Source organism: Anas platyrhynchos, chromosome 11 (genome assembly GCF_047663525.1).
Source record: "Anas platyrhynchos isolate ZD024472 breed Pekin duck chromosome 11, IASCAAS_PekinDuck_T2T, whole genome shotgun sequence".
Lineage (NCBI taxonomy): Eukaryota > Metazoa > Chordata > Aves > Anseriformes > Anatidae > Anas > Anas platyrhynchos.
The window spans coordinates 7231214-7251789 of record NC_092597.1 but is presented as its reverse complement, the minus strand read 5'-3'; the positions used below and the strand labels follow the sequence as shown (position 1 = coordinate 7251789).

The 20576-nt window shown below is 37.8% G+C and overlaps 1 protein-coding gene across 10 annotated transcripts in view; it reads right to left on the bottom strand.

Annotated features, from left to right (window-relative positions):
* Positions 1–20576, bottom strand: part of TCF12 (transcription factor 12) — a 158713-nt gene that overhangs the window by 13008 nt on the left and 125129 nt on the right. For 4 of the 10 annotated variants that reach the window (XM_038184788.2, XM_038184785.2, XM_038184786.2 and 1 more), the window contains 8 exons: positions 17339–17444; positions 16026–16165; positions 15552–15696; positions 14109–14173; positions 9786–9864; positions 5139–5212; positions 4137–4208; positions 3217–3423 (listed from right to left, as the gene is read on the bottom strand). In XM_038184788.2, the coding sequence (XP_038040716.1) occupies positions 3217–3423; positions 4137–4208; positions 5139–5212; positions 9786–9864; positions 14109–14173; positions 15552–15696; positions 16026–16165; positions 17339–17444 (888 nt within the window). The remainder of the gene's footprint in view (positions 1–3216; positions 3424–4136; positions 4209–5138; positions 5213–9785; positions 9865–14108; positions 14174–15551; positions 15697–16025; positions 16166–17338; positions 17445–20576) is intronic. The other 6 variants (XM_038184791.2, XM_038184789.2, XM_027467187.3 and 3 more) reach the window with 3 other exon arrangements.

Here is a 20576-nt window from a genome sequence, read left to right as displayed (position 1 = left end):
TTTGATTACTGATTTTAAACTTAGCGATAAAAGCTTTTGTGAACTGGCAAAAAGCACCAGTCACGGTCATAAACATCAATTGAGCTACAGCAAATACCAGGAAGACAAGCAAAGGGGCTCTGGAACCTGGGTTTTTACACTTGGGGCAGCTCTAAGAGAAATACGAGCGCTGGAGGCAGGAGCAGAGGCCGGTGTGGGTGAAGCAGCTCAACTGCCCCTGGTGCCTTTCTGCTACAGCACATAGGGGCAGGCGGAGGGAGAGCACCACTTTTCTTAGATTCTGTTGTACCTGGAAAAAAAACCCTCTAACTTGAGGATTGAGTTTCATCCTTAACTGAGTTTCCAGGCCCTTTATTTATTTATTTTTAATCAATTCAGGCTGTTCTTTTTCCACTGTATTGCAGTGACAAATAAAAAGCAGCTTGAGTAAGAACAAAAAGAGTATTACTACTTACTTTCCAATAATACATGAAATAAAATACAAATCAACTTCAAAGGCCACTTAGCAAATATTTGATGAGTTTGAGATATTAAAAATCTATTTGAATAAGTCTAATGGACAGCCCAGCAAAAAAGAAAACAAGACCATTCGGAGTGAACAGGAAATGAAGTCAACTAGAGTTTTAAAATAAATCTGGCTCAAAAATTAAGCAAATGTTAAAATAAAACCATGTCTGGTTACACTAATTACATAAAAAGGAGTTAAATTACTCATTTCCTAGCTCCTTCTGCCAAGATCATCTTCTTCAAGGGAAATTAAATTTATTTTTCTATTTTTTCTTGTTGCTAAAGAACAAAAGTGTTTTGTATAAAGATATCTCCCCCTCAAACAAGGAAGTTTCATTTATTGCTAACTCCCACTAAACACTTAGTGACCAAAAAGCCCTACAAGCACATCAAATAAACAAAAACAGGGAAACAAGCTTATCGATGTTGAAATTTCTGTTAGCCAATACTAAGTATTTTCTAAAACTTCATGGCATGTACTCTAAAATAAAGAGGAATTTAATTTCTGAACAAAATCTCTTACAGGTCTGTTTGTGGGTCAAATTTTCTGCTCTTCTACATTTTCAATCTCAAGAAAAGCAAGTACTAGAACAACTGCACTTGGAAATGAATTGAGAACTGAATACTTGGAGAATTACACCTCATACTTCTGGGGCATCACCACAATGCAGTTGTCCCTACTAAAACCAGTTACTGCTCCAGCCAGCTGTGCCAGCCTCTGCTCTGTACATAATTCAGGACTCCATCCTAAATCGCGCTGTGATCCTGTGATTGCAAATGATGTCAAAGGGCGCTCTTTGGGGACTGGGAAAGGCCACAACAGGATGCCTTTTCTTGGAGCCAATTTTTCTGATGTAACAAAATTAAGGTTAATCCAAGAAATTCTTTAGCTGACTCACATTTTAAGACAAAACAGATCTGCAAGTTTGTTTCACCCAGTGAGGATACATACAAAAGCAATTTTATTTTTTTTCAGTTTCCTAACATAAGTGTATTTCTGACACGCAGCAAGCATCCTTCAATTAAACTGCAGATCAATCACTACATGATAAACCAAGTCTACACTACATTTAAATTATACAACTACATTAAACTACAGCAGGCCAAGGAGCCTTGATTTGTTTTGGAGAGTCATTTCCTACTGTCACCTATTTTAATCAAAACTGAGTTGATAAAAAAAAATGATCACAGCTTAGTCTAAAACAGAAACAGAGATTTATGTACATTTGGGCATTATGTATATCTGACTTAGCAGCAGCGTGAGGAGGTTTCACAAGCCAGAGAACAATTTTGTCACTGCAAGTTTCAGTCACTCATTTTACCCCACACCATTAAGACCTAGAAAAAAAAGGTTTTCTTTTGTATGACTAAATTTCAGAATACTGCAAAAACTTTCCCTTTAATAGCATTCATTAAATACTAACTATGAGGCAGCACTAAAAAAATTCTGAAGTATTTACATATCATTTCCTTCATTACAAAAAGCAACTGTGAACTTGTATTGAAACATAAAGCTGGATATGCCATTGGAAAGTACCTCCTTTCCCAAACGTCCCCAAACACACACAGCTTATAGAAAGTAGCCAGTTCTTTTTGATGTTTACTGCAGTGGTTCTGAAATTAATATAAATGGATGTGTGACGTGCGAATAGGAGAGCCTGGAACTAATTCTGTTTTATAGAATACAAACCCTTCAGCAATTGGGGTACCTAATTATTTTGATGATAGGTGAAATTTTGCCTTGATCACACAGTACCCAGCTGTGAATATGTTTTATAACAGAAAATTTCACAGCATGTAACTGGTCTTTAAAATTACACTGTAAACATGCAAACACATGGCACCACTAAAATAAGCATGTTTTTAAAAAGCGTTTTTTCCAGTAAGCATTCTGAGAAAGGCTGAATGAAAAAGAAGAAAAATGTAAGTAAGCAACTCTACAAAGAGATTTCATTTACTATTTAATTCTTTTAACGTATTTCTGATCTATGGAAAGATTAACTACATTTTTCCAGAATAGCTCACATTTTTAAAGAAACTAAAAGAGATGGACTGAATTATTTAACTCTTCTTAGGGATTAATCTAAAAGTTGCTTCCTCTTCATTGTTACTTACACTACAGCTGTGCTCAAACTCCTTTTCATTTCGAAAAAAAAGTTTAAATTTTGTGCCTGCACACACTATGGTTCCACATTCCAACAGCTTCCTCCCAGTCCTCTGCCAGCATCTGCTATTGAAGACTAGTTCCAATTTACAATAAACAGCTTTTCCAGACCAGAACACTTGAAATTCAGTCCTTCTTGACTGCTTTTCCCATTCAATCTCCCTATTCACCATTTCAAGGAGAAAACTGTTCTGCCAATTATTACACATCTGGAAAAAATGCATGTATAAGCTGAAATGCTCTCAGCAGAAAGTTTCAGCTTTCTGCATATGGTCACAGCAGGATTTTATGGGCCACTGACCAGGCCAAAGTCTAAGTTTTCCCATCTTTCTCTTCCCCCTCATTTCTGCCCACCCCTCACCCAACCCTCTAATTGAAAACCCATAGCAGGTGCAGGTTGCCTGCCACCTTTTCCTCTATGAGGATCACTAGTAGTTTTTTTTCTCGATAGATATTAATCTAACAGTACGGTTTTTAACTCAACAGGCTCCACGATAACTTAAAAGCATCAGCACAATTATATACACGTTTAAAAACATCTTTACCATTGATGCTTGTCTGTTGGTTGTTACAAGGCTAGATGCTCCATAATTTGAGTTCAGGCTCCCAATTGGCCCATTGTGGGATGGTCCCAGTAAGCTATGTATGTCTCCATGGCCACCTGATAGACTTGTTGAAGGCCCCACAGCATGATTTCGTAGTACATGAATGGCATCATCGAGTCTGTCCAAGCGATCCTCCATTCGAGACTGCTGTTGGGATTGAAGAGGAACACCGACAGTCATTACTGAATAAATCTGCAGATTCATTACACTGGAACAGTTTCTACCTTGGAGACATTAAAGATAGAAGATGAAATGCAGTATCAAAAGACTTCAAAAGCACCTACCAGCACTACAAACAAACAGGAAAAAGAAAAGGTATCTGGAGATTTTGCTTGAGATAGCATTCATTCCACAAATAGGTGGCAGCTTTTAAAGTGAAGCTTATTATAAGGTTAATGTTACTTAGCTTCTATTACATGGCATGAACAAGAAAAAAGGAAGTACTACAAAACAAGCTGTCTAATACAGGACAAGAAATAATGATCATAAAATCAGCCTCACCACATTGGTAACAATTAGGAGAGGCAGTGGCTTTTTGAGAAGCTGTATTACAAAAAGACTGGACAAAAGTTATTGTTTTTCTAAAGCTGATCTTTAAACAGATTAGATATCTCAGAAATAAAACCAAATTCTATATGCTACTGCAGAACAGGTCTCTGTCTTAGATTTACTTTTATTTAAAGAGACCAAAAAAAAAGCAAAGCAAAACATTCTGACATTGCAGCTCTCTAGAAACTGAAAGAGCAGAATGCTGGAGTCAAAAGATGGGTCATATGCTACACTAATTTAAGTTTTAATGGGGAATCTGAAGGAAGCATTAATTGAAACACAAAAAGGCACCATCTAAAGTGAAATAGTACCTCACAGACATCCTTTAAGAAGGACATTGCATCTTGCAAATGCTCGTGAAGTTGCTGTTCAACTCGATTTTTCTGGCAAAGTCAAGACAGAACAGGAAGCAAAGCACAGGTTAAGATTAATTCAAAAAAGAGGTGAGGAAACAGCTGATGTGCATGTCAGCAATAAATTGTTAGTCAAGTTAATGCAACAGAAATCTGATTATATCAAGATAAGAAAAGGCTAATATTTAACACTGCAGTTATGTTAGGATTCTAAGATGTACATATCAATTACATTTAATTGCAAAAATATTGAGAACTGATTTAGCTTAAATTTATTCTTGTTAGACAGGAAAAAAAAAAAAAGAAATTGTATCTGTGGAAACTAGAAATATTAACAGGTGTGTAAAACCTCTCAGTGTTCTCTCAAAATTTTCCCCTTTTCTTCCCGATGCTGTATCAGAAATTTAAGAAATTAGTCAGTAACTTAAATCCCCTGCTGAATCTTCAAATCCATCATAGTTTACAATACTGTAGATTATTTCCTGATTTTTTTTCTGAAAAATGTTTCACTAGTTAATAAATGAACATTCCTCAATAATAATAATAATAATAAAATATACTAATACTTTAATGACAGTGTAATGAAAACAAGCCCAAGGGATTACCATTTCAAGGAGAGTGGGGGAAGGACAAGTAAATGCGAAGGCATGAAGTCTTTATCTTTTCTGCAGACTGAACTTTAGATAAGAATTAGCTATGGATTTGTGAAAAGGTACCAGAATCTCATAACAGTGCTTTAGCACCAGCTGTCCTCAGCACAGAAGCCTCATGCCCAAGGAACAGATGGTGAAAGACACACCCTGCACGTCTTATATTGTTCAACTGAACAGGCCATTTGTTAGCAAAGAATTCATTTGTAATGCTATCCTACTGCTTCCTTTAATGATATGCAGGATTTATACAAAAAGAAGCCTTCAACTCTTAAGTAAGAAGTACTATGCTGCTTTCAACAACTCTTACCAAGGAGTGTAGAGAGTTTTCATAGTTTGGAGATGAGGGGGCTTGTCCTCCACTCCTAGACCACTGACTGGCACCTGTCAAAATCGTCTAGGTTAAGTCACAGATTTATGCAGCATAAGCAGGAAACAGATGCTATATTTCTTAACATAATTAAAACCAACATATTCTGCATAAAGGTAAGCCAACATATGGGTTTACAGAGGAGAACAAATTCCTTCATTCTGCCTTATTAAGGGATAATTATTTTTTTTATCCTGGCATCTGTAGGCTTAGACACATGATTGATGACAAAGCAGTGACATCTTCAAACCACTTCAACGTTAAAAAACACACAGAGTAAACAAATACACATAGTACTTTAAATACCTGTCTTTTGCAAATCTCACCACAAGAAGACTGCTGATTTCTTTTTTCTTCAGATTATGTTCAGTATATGTAAGCATATCTTTAACAGCCTTACAATTTACATTAAAAATATGTAATGAAATCAAATGGAAATGGAATCAAGAATAACTGGAAAAACATTTTCATGTGACACCCCTCTACGAAAGAGGAAAACTTAAAACTAGATCTAAAAGCTCCTCTATCTTGTTTACTTTTCTTTTGTACAATTTCTACTTATCCATTTAGAAAAATAAATTTCAGATCATAATGCATTCCAAGTTTAAAAGAGTAAAAGTATACACAAGTTATTTCCATTCCTTACTTCAGATATACTCAAGGCAAATTGGAACAGATTTCATTTCAGTTTAAGAATCATCTTGCAAAGCCATAATTATATACGTTACCTATACACTGCAATTTCAAATACATATCAATTCTAATCTGAAAAAAACTTATCATGTAAAATTTAGAAATAATTACATGTGAAACACAATAACTAACAAAGCAGTACTTTTAAACAAAGCTTGAAGTAGTACGGTATGTATTTTTCTCACCAACTAATAATGCATCTTTTATAAAGATACTACATGAAATTCTATGTCCATTAGAGACAGCTTCCTTTCAGCCATACAAATGTAATAATAAAGCAATTACATTAATAAATTATGGACATACAATCCAAAGCAGCTCATTAAAGGAAGAGCCTGTGGGCTTGTTCTTTCAATAACAGCCAGAACTCTATGTCTGGAAAACTGGGAAAAGGTTTAATAACATTACAGTTCCTTTGTTCAGAGAGCTGCAAGTAGTTACCTCTTAAAGAAAGCGGTTTCCTTAGGAGAAGGAATAAAGCTTGCATGGCCATTAAAGTACTCAAATGTTTCTTTTCCAATTAAAAAATAAAAATAACATGTCTCCAGTTTCATAGAAGACCAAAGCTGCTGTAACTGCGCTCAAATTCTCTTAAAATACAACTACATCAGTGACTAAGGTTATAATTACAAATTTTCACTTCGCACAGCTACTCGGGGTCTGGATGTACAGCCTCCCTCTGCATTATTGTCACTCCTGAACTTGGAAATATTGCCTGGAGTCCAGCTTATTTTTGCAAAGTAGTAATGAAATAGCTTAAGAATACACTGGCTCACTGCAATGTTTGAATTGTTATTTGGTTAAAATCTCATTTTTAGAGACAAGACCACAGTTACAGCTTTAATGAGCGCTTGCTGCTAACAGCACTGGGTATGCTACTTCCTACAGCAAAGCATCCGCTGAATATTAAGCAGAAAGGCAAACTGTTAAGAGCAGAAAACAAGTGACAACAGTAAGCCTGTGCACCTAGCTTGATGGTGATTTTTTTTTTTTTTAATGGAAAAAGGTACGATTTCCTTAAGGAAAACACAGAGGAAAACTGAGTGGGACTTATCACAACAAAAACAGAAATCCAAACCAAACCCCAAACTCCTCTCAAACGAACAACCCGAAGGCAACCTGCAGTTTCTCATCACACCTCTAGTAACGCTAGTGCGCTTTGCAAGCAGTGGCAGATTCTGTTTCCATGTCTGTGCAGGTTGCCAGATGGCACTGATTTCCTGCTTTCCTCATTCCACTCCCCCTCACAGAAGTTTGTGCATGAAATCCACCAATTATGTTAAAAAGCATCCTGGCACCACAAGCCCTGCAATTAACAACTGCAGCTTTTAGCGCAGCACCAACATAGCAGCATGAAAAAAAAACAAATAAGCCGGGCAAGTGTTAGGATTTACAGGGGTCATCGATAGTAATCACTGTAGTATTGTTCAACCCCTCAGAATCTGCCCAGCCCTAATCCCCTTGCTCCCCTTTCAAACAAACACGCAGCAGAGGCGGCAAGGGGCTGCTTCTGCATCTTCCAAACTGCCCCAACCCCTCTGAATACCTCTGATCCTGGGAGATTCTTAGAATACCACGGCTCCCACCATCCCAATTTGTATATAAACTTCACATACGCATCACTGAAACTTGCATAGTTTTAATGATTGTGTAGAAGTTAAGCTCTAAGCCTGCTTATGTAAAATTAGAAATTAAATGAGGATACTTGGGGTTTTTCATCCTGTTGTCCTCAAGGCTTTTACTTCAATTAATAAAAAAAAATGTTAGTCCTGATGCATGCTAAGAAAAAGTCAGTAACAAAACTGCTACCTCCCTACTGTAATTTACAGTTGAGGAATAGATGAAGCAAGACTTAGTCAAAGCGAAAATACTGAGAATGCCAGGTAAACAAAGAACCAACTGTAAAATCAGGAAAATCACCGTGAAGAACAAAATGCTCCAAACTATATTATTTTAGTATACATAGGATGTTTGTTTTACCTGCAACAACTTTTTGGGTCAGGACAGAAAATGGCTACCGGGAGTATAAATAACAATAAATATAGTAGTAATTACTTCACATTGTGCTTCACTGTGTTCTTAGCGACTCATTTGAGAATAAAGATAAAAGTCCAGATTCATAAATGAAGGTAATTAACTACTGGAGCAATTTACCAGAGGCTTGATAAATTCTGCATCACTGAAATTAAAGGCAGCAGAGAAGAGGGGAGGGTGTGTAACTGTAAAGCAGATGCTAAGTTTGTGGCTGAGAAGGATTTCAGTATTTGCTTTTATAAACTACTGTCTTAGCCACCAGAATCCAGAGTAAAGAATGCAAATCAATGTGCAAATTGTTGAGTTTTATGTTTGATAGAGGTTCCAACGAAGGCATCAACAGACAAAGGGAAACCCCACATTTTAGAGACCTCAAAACCCACACTCTAAAAATATAATTTAGGTAGCTCTTTCATGCTCTAATTTACGTGTGGTATCTAGTCAGGGAACTTAAACTGGGAGCTTCAAATTGCAAATACTTTGAAATGCTGGAACTTTTCTTCTAGCCACAGAGCTATTTACAACATTTGCTTTCATGCTAGCAAGAAAAGAATAATTTTTTTCTGGTCTGACCTGCCTTTTCAGCACAACAAGGATACAGAAGACATTTTTGTCAACAGTAATCACTAAATCAAAAACCCCATTAATCCCATCATTACTCAATTTAACATGGATTTTCCAGTTACAGGAAAAATGCCCAAAGCAGCTGTTCAGGTATGCCATGTCAGATATTCACTAATCCATTAAGTCCACAGAAAACCAGAACAGTCCTCGTTAAACACTGGCGAAATACACATGATGCAAGTTTTGAGTGTTGTTATATACACAGATATGCATATTCATACATGTATGCATATGATGGTACTTTGCATGCAATAACTTTACTGATTTATTCATCTAGATTACGTAAGTTTTCTGCTAAACTCAGTGTACATCTTTCACTACAAGTTAATTTTATTAAAAAGAAAACAAAAAACAACTCCTGCAGAACAGCGACCAACAGGCAGGCACCCGTAGGAATATGCTAAGCAACAGAGAATGGGAAATGTTTTATAAACTTTAAATTGAACTATAGGAAAGAACAGGGTTAAAGTTACATCATCTTGCTTGTAATTCTAGTTCTTTGTTAAACAACAAATTTAAGTCAATGGAGCTTTCACAGTCCTCTCTGTATGGAGAACAGCTGTTCAACTTTTACTAGACAGCTGAGGCCACAGTGTCTGTGAAAGCTGCACTACCCACTAATAGCTGTAGGCAGCTGCCCACAGTTCATCTCCACGCTGGAATGCTTCTTTCCACATTCACACCAGTAACACACAAAGCACAGGTGACAGAGGTGGCTGCAATACAGCACATTTATTTTGAAAAATGCCAGAAATTCTTCTCCTGTAGAATAAAAGCATTCATGAAAGATATGAATGAAAAGCTATCCTGTGTAAAAAATGGATGCTCTCACAGACTACTCTATTTTTCAGAGAGGGAACAAACACCTGCTGTGCTTCTCAATGCAAGTTGCCACAGTTTTTACATCTAGTTTCAAAAACTAACAACAGCAACAGAAACAACAAATAACTCATTGCTTTCTCTCCAATGGTACATATCTGTCCAGACATTATCATAGCTATGATGGTATACGGTTACTCAATGTTTTCAAAGATTGTTTTAGTAGAGCTAATTTTCAAAGCCAGTTGCCAGGATTTAAGCGAATGCTCATAACAAAATATTTACAAATCTAGATCCAGTGCAATGGAAAAATAAACAAAATATAGAAATAATTACTCAAGGAAGCTACTGCTGATTTCATGGTGATTCCAAGGAGGCTGTGTTCAAAAAAACAAGTTATTGACAAATAGTCTCTACCTGTAAGAGGCGATGGTGACCCAACTGGTGTTGATGGATTTGATGGAAAACTACTGCTGGTATGATCAGGAGAATAAATCTAGGAACAGAAAAGATGGTTTTATATCAGTACATGTCAGAACACACAGTACAAGAGCTGTGCTTTGCTACATTCTGAAAACATCTAGAGAACTTTAAGGTAGTTGTCAAAATAATCATAGCCCATATTTGATAATGACACAAAATTAGATATAGAGCTTAGTGATATGATTTAGCGGAGGACTTTTTAGTGTTAGATCAGAGGTTGGACTCGATGATCTTGAGGTCTCTTCCAACCTTGAAATTCTGTGATTCTGTAAAAATCGGACTTCCTCCTACTTTACCAATAGCATAAACTGCAGCTTTTTTAAAAAAAATAAAAAAATAAAAAAAATCACAGAAGGGGAATTATAAATGAGTTAACAGTATACAGATAATTACAACAAACAGACTTTCACAAAATGAGGAAAAACAACTTCCCAATCTTAAGAGAGAAGATTTTATCAGTTACATTCATCTAAAAATTAAAATTAATTCTTCACAAGAGAAAATGGGGGGAAAGCACTCAGCTCTCATTTCTACTGGTGCCTCTCAAATAAAAAGCACCTAAAATGTTGTTGCTGTTTCTACATATTGCAGCACATACAATTTTTCTCTCTTATTTCTTTATCAATTGCTCCCTTAAGATACTAAACCTCCAACTGCAACAATTTATTCCTTGCTATTAATGTCATAAAATGTCCTGATAAAAATACAAGACACAACATTCAAAGTTTTAATCTGAAAATTTCAAGTCTCCGGAAAATCATTTTGCAAAAGGAATTAAATAGGTTTAGAAGCTAGCTATGGACTTTAGAACATATTTTTTATGGGTTACCAGTTCAAACCTGTTTTACTTGAGCAGAGACCGGAATTTGTTAGTCATCAGATGGCAGTTAAAAAAAAAAAAAATCTTCACTGGCAGTGTGGCTGATGTCTCTTCACACAGACAATATGACAGTTCAACATTTAGCTGACAATAAACTGGGACTTGGTTAAGTTGCATATTGTATTTTGTGAAGTGACAGAACCAGGACCCAGAAAACCACCTGCTTTGTCCTGGCCTCTCACACATTAGAAAAGACCATCAACTCCCTAATGGGAACACCTCATCCCTTTCACGCATGCTACAAAAATCATACTTAGGAGAACAAACTACATCACTATAAAAGAAACCCTGGTCAGGCACTCAGTGCCAGTCTGAGAACTGTCGAGCTCCACAGACAGACAAAAAGATATTGAAAAAATAAAATTCTGTCAGAATAACAGAGGAGCTCACGCTCTGTTTGGAACTGATTGTTTTCCAGCACTTCACCTGCCCTTTTTATGTCACTGTATTTTATAAGCAGCAGCAGCAGCCACAGTAGAAGAAGCCACAAATAAAACCCGAAGTCAGAATTCATCCCGCATGCAGTCCCTGGCTGCCGTACTGTTAAATGACCAATGATGAACAACCCTGACACCTTCTGCCAGGCTTAAACGGTAACATGACTCATTTTACTGCAACAAATGAGACTCCTCCTCCCATCAGTCATGGTCCATTCCAATCAGCAGGGTGCCAATATGCCAGGGTCTAATGAAAAGGCGCTTAGACAAAAGCCACACAATTGAGAGCCTGCAGAGCCAAACCTCAGAGCTGTTAGTCCAATTTTTTAAACACTACAGTGTACATTTCAGTTAGGCTTTGTTATGCTAATGTTATTGAGTCTAAAGCAACAAAGAAACTTAATTCATGAATTACTTTTAGAAGTCAACTTCCCTACATTTTCTTTTCTTTTGTTAGGGGACCAGTGGCTATTTAACTACCCGATGGTACAAAGGCCTTTACCCTGGTTCTGAGGTAGGAATCAAAACATAAGTTATCACAAAGAGCTCTGATATCATCAACAAAGTTAAACAGTCCTCCTGTTTGATCTCCTCTAAATTAAAGACCAAGTGTTTTGATTTGGCATTAGGCAATGAAATAAACCAGATGTTTCTCCTGCCATATAACCCTCCATGGGCACAATCTTAAAGGGTTATTGTCTGGCAAATGTTCAGGGAAACACATTAGAAATGGCACGAATACCCAGATTTTCCTTTCTTTCTATCTATACTAGTTCATTATCCAAACTAATGCATAATCCACAGGGCTTTGGGAACTTTGTGTAAATACTTTCATGTACAATTCTCTTTCTTGCCTACCCTGAGATTAAGACCACAATTATCCAGGCTTAAACCTAAAATAAAAGAACCTTTGCAAATGTATTATCTGGCCTTACATGTTTAATCACATACTATTCTGTATGGTCTTTAATACCTAAACTGAAGAACAAATGTCGTATCCTCTGATGTTTCGCACATGAAAGGCCTATTGTAAGATGTGCACCAACAGCATTTTAGAACTAGAAATTCCTCTCAGCAGTTGCAGTGGTCGCACTCCAAATCCTAGCAGAAAGCCGGACCGTGCCTTCTCCAGCAGAAGCCCGGCCAACTGCAGCATTTAAGTGAAACTTTGTCCAACCGGACAAGCACACGCGGCTTGCTACCCACTGGACTGCAGGGCAGGGGCAGGGGAGCTCCCTCCTCCCCGCAGCGGGGCCGGGCGTGCTGCCCTCCCTCCTGAAGGAGCCCAGGAAGCGTGCTGGGGGCGTGCGTGTTGGGGCGCGGGGGGAGCAGATGGATGAGGCGAGGGATTTGAAGTGTGCAGACTATGGCATGCACTGATAGAGCAGATGGAATGCATCACCATCAGCTCCGACAGAAATGATTTATGGAATGACCTGGCTGCTCCTGCCAAGCAGCAACACGGGATGACAGAAACAAGTTTCTATGACAACCAAAGCCCACCCACCAGTTAGATTAAACATTTCTGCCCTGACTTCCACTCCCAATACATTTAGAATTCTTCTCAAAACACAGCCTAGATTTCTCAAGCTAGGGACTTGGGCAAAGATACCTGGGGATCTTTCAAATAGGAAAACAATAAAAAGACAAGAAAAAAATGTTAAAAAAAGGAGAGCAATGGAAAACATCACCAAGTCCCACAGGTCTTGCTGGCCAACATGTCAAACTTAACACAAATTTTGGTCAGGCTGCAGAACAACAGACATCCTAAAACATCTGTAGAGTAATGGACAGCCTGAAGTGTGAAAGCATTGGATTTCCAGGAGCCAAACTGATCCCAGTTCTTTTCTGACAGGTCTCAAACACACAGAAAGGAGTATTAGCTGCCCTCTGTGCTGTGTGTTGTTGTATACTTGCTGAAGCCCCAAAAGCAACAGAAACAACATTTTTCTCCTTGAAGCCAGCAGGTCACAGTTCTCCTACCCAATATGGACATTACAGCCATTATCAGATCTGGTGATCTTTTAACATTTGACCCTTTGAGGGATGCAGAGTAATAGGATCTGCACGACTATGCACATTTCCATTTGCTGGTAGGAGGTAAGAGAAGCAGAATGCAACCCAGGAACAGTCTGTTGGGGCTGCATAGAAGTCACTTATTTCTTTTGAATCCGTCTATTTTCTAAGCACAAGTAGTACAAAGCGCTTCCGCAGTCACCACTTGTAAGTCTGAAAATTCTCATATAATGAGAATTAAGTCAGATACCGAATACAAGACCTATTTTCAAAACAATCTATTATCAATTAATTACCTTTTCATAGAAATTATTTCTTCATTTAACTGTATTAATACAGAAGTAATCACTGTAAATACACATATGTAAACATAGCATTACACTGTTAGCAGATCGGAGACACTTGCAATGTTTTACATGACTCCAGCAAGGGTTAAAATTCAAACTTTAAGCACATGTAGCATTTTAAAACCTGTTCCATAAGTTATAGTTATACAAGACAGCATTCAAAACCTCTCAGTTTTATAAGGCCACTGAGAATGCATTTTGAACCTTGAGGCAAGATGTGCTGTAAGAGTAACATTAGAAATATATGACTAACTAGAACTCTGTAGCAAAGAAAATTGAATTCTAAACTTTTTTATTATTATCTTTTACTTTGTATAAACAACTTTCTTTTTTCAGGAGACCAAAGAATCTAGGACAAATGCTGTTTAAAAATTAAGTCAAAACTTGTCTTCTACAAATAAAAGCATTGTTTTTCACTTGCCTTCTTGTGGATGATTATCTTGGATATGACATAGTACATTATCTTCACACATGGCCCGCCTCTCCCCCCAAATTTGGTATTACAAAATGAACAGAAATAATGAAAGCTATGATCAAAATACATCATTTAAGATCTGAACATACAACTTATACTCACAGATGCCAATGCCTTTCCAAGTGCATCACCTGTCTGTGAGCTTCCAGCACCATTTCCTCTGTTTCCTGTAACATGGAAAGCAAACCAACTCTTATTTTTCAAGCTGAAAATCTCTTTCCTTCTTATTTTATTCATCACATACAGTTGAACAACCACTGTTTAAATGGAGATTCTGAGGAAGCCAGTGTGAACAGAAGCAGTTCTCATTGTACTTCAAATATTTCATTAAAACAATACATATGCTCTCCTCTTAAAAGTCAAACACAGTATCACCATAATAACTTAAGCACCAACAAGTATATGTGGTTAGAAAAAAGACCAAAATTGCCGTCTAAGATCACAGACTGATTTCAATGAAATGTGAAGAGAAAATAGAAATACTAATTATATCATTGCAGCTTATTCTTAAACTGCTATCACTGAAGTGCTGTACATTTCATTAACTCTAGAAGCACTGAATAGCTCCTTGCACATCTCCTTGTTCCCTTGCTCTAGTTCCCTACATGTTTATTTTAGAAAATCCCTGAAAAGATCGTAACCACCAAGCTTCTGCCACTCCTGTCATTAGTTGCACGTCAGCAGCTTGATGTGCCCTTTTGCTCCAAACACCAAAACAAGAGAATGTCTGAAGACCTAACCATTATAAACACAGGAAGGACCTGAATCCTTTGAAATCTGTATAAGATAGACCCTCTAAAGTGAATCTCATTTCTGCAATAATCAACTTCTAATGTCAAAAAAAAACACGTATTGGATGTGAATGTGAACCATTCAAGCCAGAAACCCAAATCATCCAACACTTGCCATTTAAAATGTATTCCCAAATCCAAGCCAATACAGTCACACTAACTAAATTCTGCTTAGTTAAAATGAAGCCTAGTGCAAATCCCATCAAACTGAAAAAGGTCACCTACAACCATTTAATTTCTACATCTGTATCTAAACAGATGTAGTGCATCATTACATCTACAATCTTCAGGGGAAAAAAAAAAGAAAACAAAAGGCACACTGTGAATACAGGAGGCATACATTTCATTTCTTCTAACTCTACCCAAGCTGATCAAAAGGATGAAGAAGGAAGGAGATCAAAACATGTCATATTTAAGAAAGTACAAGGAACAGCTCACCATACTATATTTCGTGCTTTCTAGGCAAGCACGGAAGAGGTTAAACCAGCCACCATACTGGCTACTCAGTAATCTCCAAATCAGTTAAGGGAGGAATTTATGATACAGTTTATAAAGCTCCCTGAAGCCCAAAGAAACAGCCTTCCTGCCTTTCTCCAGCACAGTACATTGGGGAAATGGCAGCTCTGAAAACTGTAACACCAGTACTACTTATATGAACATAATTTATTAACTTGGTGCATGTTGCAGTCCTAAATTTCATTTTCTTGTACATTAAAAAAAAAGCAGGAAGAACAATGCAGGAAGAATTTTTTACCCAGAATATTATCTGATCCGTTGACAGGTGGAGTGTGTGAGGCAGCTACATAAGGTGAACTGCTGGTACTGCCACGATGGAAGCTAGACATTGGAGGAAGACTGGCATTTATATCTGTAGGTGAGACTGAATGCGGGGGATAGCTCTAGAGAAAAGAGAAACAGACATAAGACATTAACTTGTCTTTAAATAAATGTTGATATTTTAAGATATTAAATACACAACAGCCAGTTCTTTATTAAAGAAAGGGACTTATCCATCCTCTGAACAGACCACTACAGACACAACTTGTACTTATACAACAAGCATAAATAAAAGAACGCTATTCTGGCATATTAAGTCAGAGTAATGACTTCTCTTTCTGACAACCAAGTTTTTAACTGATATTCATGAGGAGCAAACAAAAAACAAATTCCTGTAAATGAGATCTCCATATACAAGCACGACTACACTAACCCACGCTGCAGAACTTACCAAACGGTCATGTGTGTGCAGGCTGCCATAACTGCTGGACTGGGACATGTGGGACGAGGAGCCTCCCAGCATTCCACCGTAGCCAGGCTGGCTCATGCCATTGGATGAACTCCAGAGGTCAGAAGAGTTGTGGGTCCCATCTTTTTTTTTTTTTTTTTTAAAATACATACACACATATTTAATAACAAAGAAAAAAAAGAATACATTTCATGAAGAGTGGTATTGAATTCTTTCTTTTACAAAATTATTTTAAAAGAATACATGGTTCAGCTACTCAGATGAACATCAGCAGGAAAATGGTGGCTAGTTTATACCATGTCTCCTATTTTTCTATCGCCACACTGTTGCTATATTTATAAAAAACAAAACAAAAAAAAACAGCAGAGGCTTTATAGCTGAAATGCAATCCAACCACAGCTGAGAAAATACCAAGTACTTCTGCTAATTACACAGACCTTCAGTAGGGCCAGATTTATATCAAGAGTGTTGATAAAAATTCCAGACTAGAAGAAATAATAAAAAGGGGGTGGAAGGGAGAGAAGTTTGGCTAAGCAGAGCTCATCATAAACATACAGTGCAAAACATCTATTAATCTAAAACAAGGAACTTACAGTCTAAAATACCTTAGTACTATAAAAATATGAAAACATTTCATAATAGCAGATTTAAGCAACTGAAATTACTACATTACGTAAGCCTTAAACCCAAGCATATCAATGCAGCTTTCCTTCTGCAGTACAAACTGAAGTGCTCTGTAAATTCCCGTACTTAGAGGCCATGCTTTCAATATGCTCCAAAACCCCATCAGACTGCAGCATGAGCTACTTGTATGACGTGAGGCCAAGGAAATGAATTCTGCTCTCATTTTGTTCAATTCAATCCCCGCCCTTCCCCCCCCCCCCTTTTTTTTGCATGCTGGATACACAAGCATTTGAGCAGTTGGACTGTTAGCTGATATTCTACAGTCAAATTCCGGAACAGTCAAGAAGCCCTCACCTCATTTTTCTCTATCACTCCAGTGTGCTGCTCTGAAGCCCCTACAAATCAAAGGATGGGGGATTCTGTCCATCTGGCCTGGTGTATAATCCCCTTAAATTTCAGTCAGCAATTAATGTCATGAGAAAACTTTAAATCAACAGACAGCTCCCTTCATCTAACTGTTTTAGAAGTATATAAAACTTCGCCGTAAGATCTAGAACAGTATATATCACCTTTAAGTTTCCCCACTCATTCTGTGTAGCAGTGGCTAACTTCAGATTCCTGCCTAAAGGACAAGTTATACCTTACCCATATACTTAAATCTTTTTACTTACCTTGCATAAAGAAAGTGCTAGCAAACATACTGCTTGGTGGCTTAGGAGACGGGTAACTTGGAGATTCTCTGTTGAAATCATCAGAACTTGGGGATGGTGCATACACCTAAATATGGGAAAGCAGTAAAAGCATTTTAGTAATATTTGGGTGTCATACATTAAGAAACCCAGAACAGCATACACACGGAGAAAACTAAATAAAAAAAAGAACAGTGTAGCAAGCTGCAGCATTTGTTGCCCTTGTTTTATTTGCTTTTTAGCAAGTTGCCACAGTACAGTGGAACTACAGTAGAATGATCCCAACAACACGCTTTCTGGTGTGCCAACTCAGCCAGGTGGCCTGATAAAAGCTTGAATGCTGATTTTGCTTTCTAAGTGCATGACTCGCACAGACTTGTTGCTCAAGATAAAAAAAAAAAAAAAAAAAAAAGCAGCAAGATAAAACAACTGGGCCCCAAACAAATTTACTTTAAAACAACTCAATGCCTGTTTGAATATTTAACTAGCTGGCATCCCAACAATCAGAAAGAAAAAGAACATCCAGTGACAAATGGAAGGACTTTTAACGCAACTGTTTTACCAACCATTCAAAAACTTGCACCCCTTTGTAAAGTCATCAAAAATAAACGTAAAGCAAGACTTGCAGAATAATCTTCTAACTGCAACACCGAGCTAGGTTTTTTTTTTTTTTCACACTGGCCTAGCATTAAAGAAAGCCAGCGCCATTCTTTTTTTCAGTGTAACACCACACTGGAATGACTAATCTCGACCTGCAAACAATTTTCTTAACAAATTAAAAATTTTAAGAAGCCAAATAAGCAGAACGGTTAAAAGTTTCCACTGCAGTGACTCTAAATATATGTATGTGTGCACGCGCGTGTAAAGCATATTCAGGACTAATTCTAATCAACAAAGCCGGCATTCAGGCTCAAGGACTCGACCCACAGTCCTGATTTCTCTAAGCAATGCTCTTTCTCCGTAACAGTAACGTGGTCAATATACCAAGTACTGCAGTATGACTAGCATAAGCTGAAAAGATGTATTAAAAGGGGCAAATTAATAAACATGGTAGCACTGAACATCCAAGTGCAACAGGGAATCCAAATCTTTTTTGCTACAAAGTAAAAAATGCAGGACTTCCATTGGTAAATCGTTCACCTTACTTGTAAACACAATGCTTCAGATAAAATAAACACCCTTTATTACGAATAATTTTAAAACTTCACAACCCAGAGAGCACACGGTGCCCTAACACTCCGCAGTGCACATTCCTATCCTTTCCGATGCAAATCCAACCCTACATATGCATCTGCAACGTTCACCTCTCTCCTTTCTTTGCGGTACCCGGTGTTTACCAAGCAAGAGAAGGGAGAGGAAAAACAAGCCAGCCAACAAAAAAGCCAAGTCTGCTAAAAGAGAACTATTGTTCGCTGCAAGGGTGAATGTTCTGATACGGATATTTAGAAAGTGAAGTGGGTAAGTCCCTGCCTTCATTTGCATACCAATACCCCTCCTCCCTACTCCCAAATGCTTTCCTAGCCTGCTGTTGTCAGACCAAATGGCTGGGCATGTGCCTGCAGACAGCACTCCTTTATATTAGGGGGCTGCTTTACCACTCTCCGAGACTCGTTTTACATCAACAGAATTTCAATAAAACCCATCAAGCTGCAGTACGATGGCATCAGCGCAAGGGCACAGGGAACTAAGCTAGGGCACGTTTGCCGATACAAACCGCGCAGTGAAACCAGCAGGTAACGAGAGAGCTGATAAAAAGGAGTCAAGTGCAAAACTTGGGACTTCTAGCTGCTGCATGTTTGTTTTTAAATTTGAATTTTGAATCAAAATAGAGGGGGGGGGAAAAAAAAAAAAAGCTATTTTAGGAAAGAAAGCCTTTCCGAGGAGCTTTTGTTCAATATTTTACTTGCAAATTTTAGATTTCTCGAATAAGTGTAAAATAGAGATGCTCATCAAATCTGAGTGACAGAATGACAATACGTTATAAGCAACGTTAGCAGTACATATGTATTTACTATATATGATGAATGCATGTATATTCCCTGCCTCTGACATATTTTAACAGAAATGTCACTCTGTCAAATTGTAAATACTCACAGTCGTAAGACTGCAAACATATTAGGCAAAATTGGGCTTAATTTACAAGTTCTGCTGTGCAGAATAACGCAGCATATGCTACAGCTGATGGAAAATCTATCACTGTCACAGGACAGCAGTGGAAACAAAGCTTTATGACATTTAGCACTGACAAGAAGATGTACACTGATAAATGTGAAATAATCTACAATTAGGAATTATACTTTTAAACCACGGTATCAATGAGGTTCGTAAATGTAAGCTTCAGACTGAAATTTCAACATTTTACATTAATTTGATTTCCAACAACTGATCAAACGCCACCTCAAAAGGCAAATTGAACTGAAAACCTTGTACAAACGTATCATTTACAGATATGTACGTACAAGCCATTAACATAACAAAAATGTTATGAATTGTGTCAGAGAAAGAGAAGCCCTTTCAAACAGCTACATGAAAGTCCTCGCACAGACACACAACTTTATAGAGTTTCTGCTTGTTTTGGTATCTTAACTATAGATTGCAAAAACATCGCTGCGATGTTATGAAGCTGCACTTGTGCCAGTCTAGATCTTTCAGATCAAAGAGCTCTTGCGGCAAAACACAACTGATGTGGTCTCAAAGACTTCATCAGCTCCAGATGTGGGGAAATAGCCAGCCAATTCCACAAAAGGAGCAAGTCTCTTTTAGTTACAATCAGAACTACCCACAAATTAAAACCAGGCCTCTGATGTCATCTGATCACCTGCAGATGAGCGCCAGGTTTTTTTCTGGTTAATGACCTAATCATAATTTTTTATGTTGTGTTACTACAAACAAAATCTAAAAGCAAAGGAGAGGATTTACTAAGATTAACCTGAAGTCCATCAGATGAAAAATAACAACTTTTTTTTTTTTTAAATTCACAAAGTTGATGATAAAAAAAATGCCAGCCTATGTTGAAGTGGGGAAGCGATGTGTTCGGCTGACCAGCTCGCTGGCTCCCCAAGCCCCACTGTGGTCAGGAGCAGTCCAGCAGAACGCAGCCCGCCGGGGGCCTGGCGAGCGGCTCCGCAGCGAGGCAGCCGGTGCCCTACTTAAAGGGCTTCTCTTCCGCGACAGCTGAGTAAGGCAGTTATAAATATGACGTGGCTGCTCAAGACAGCCT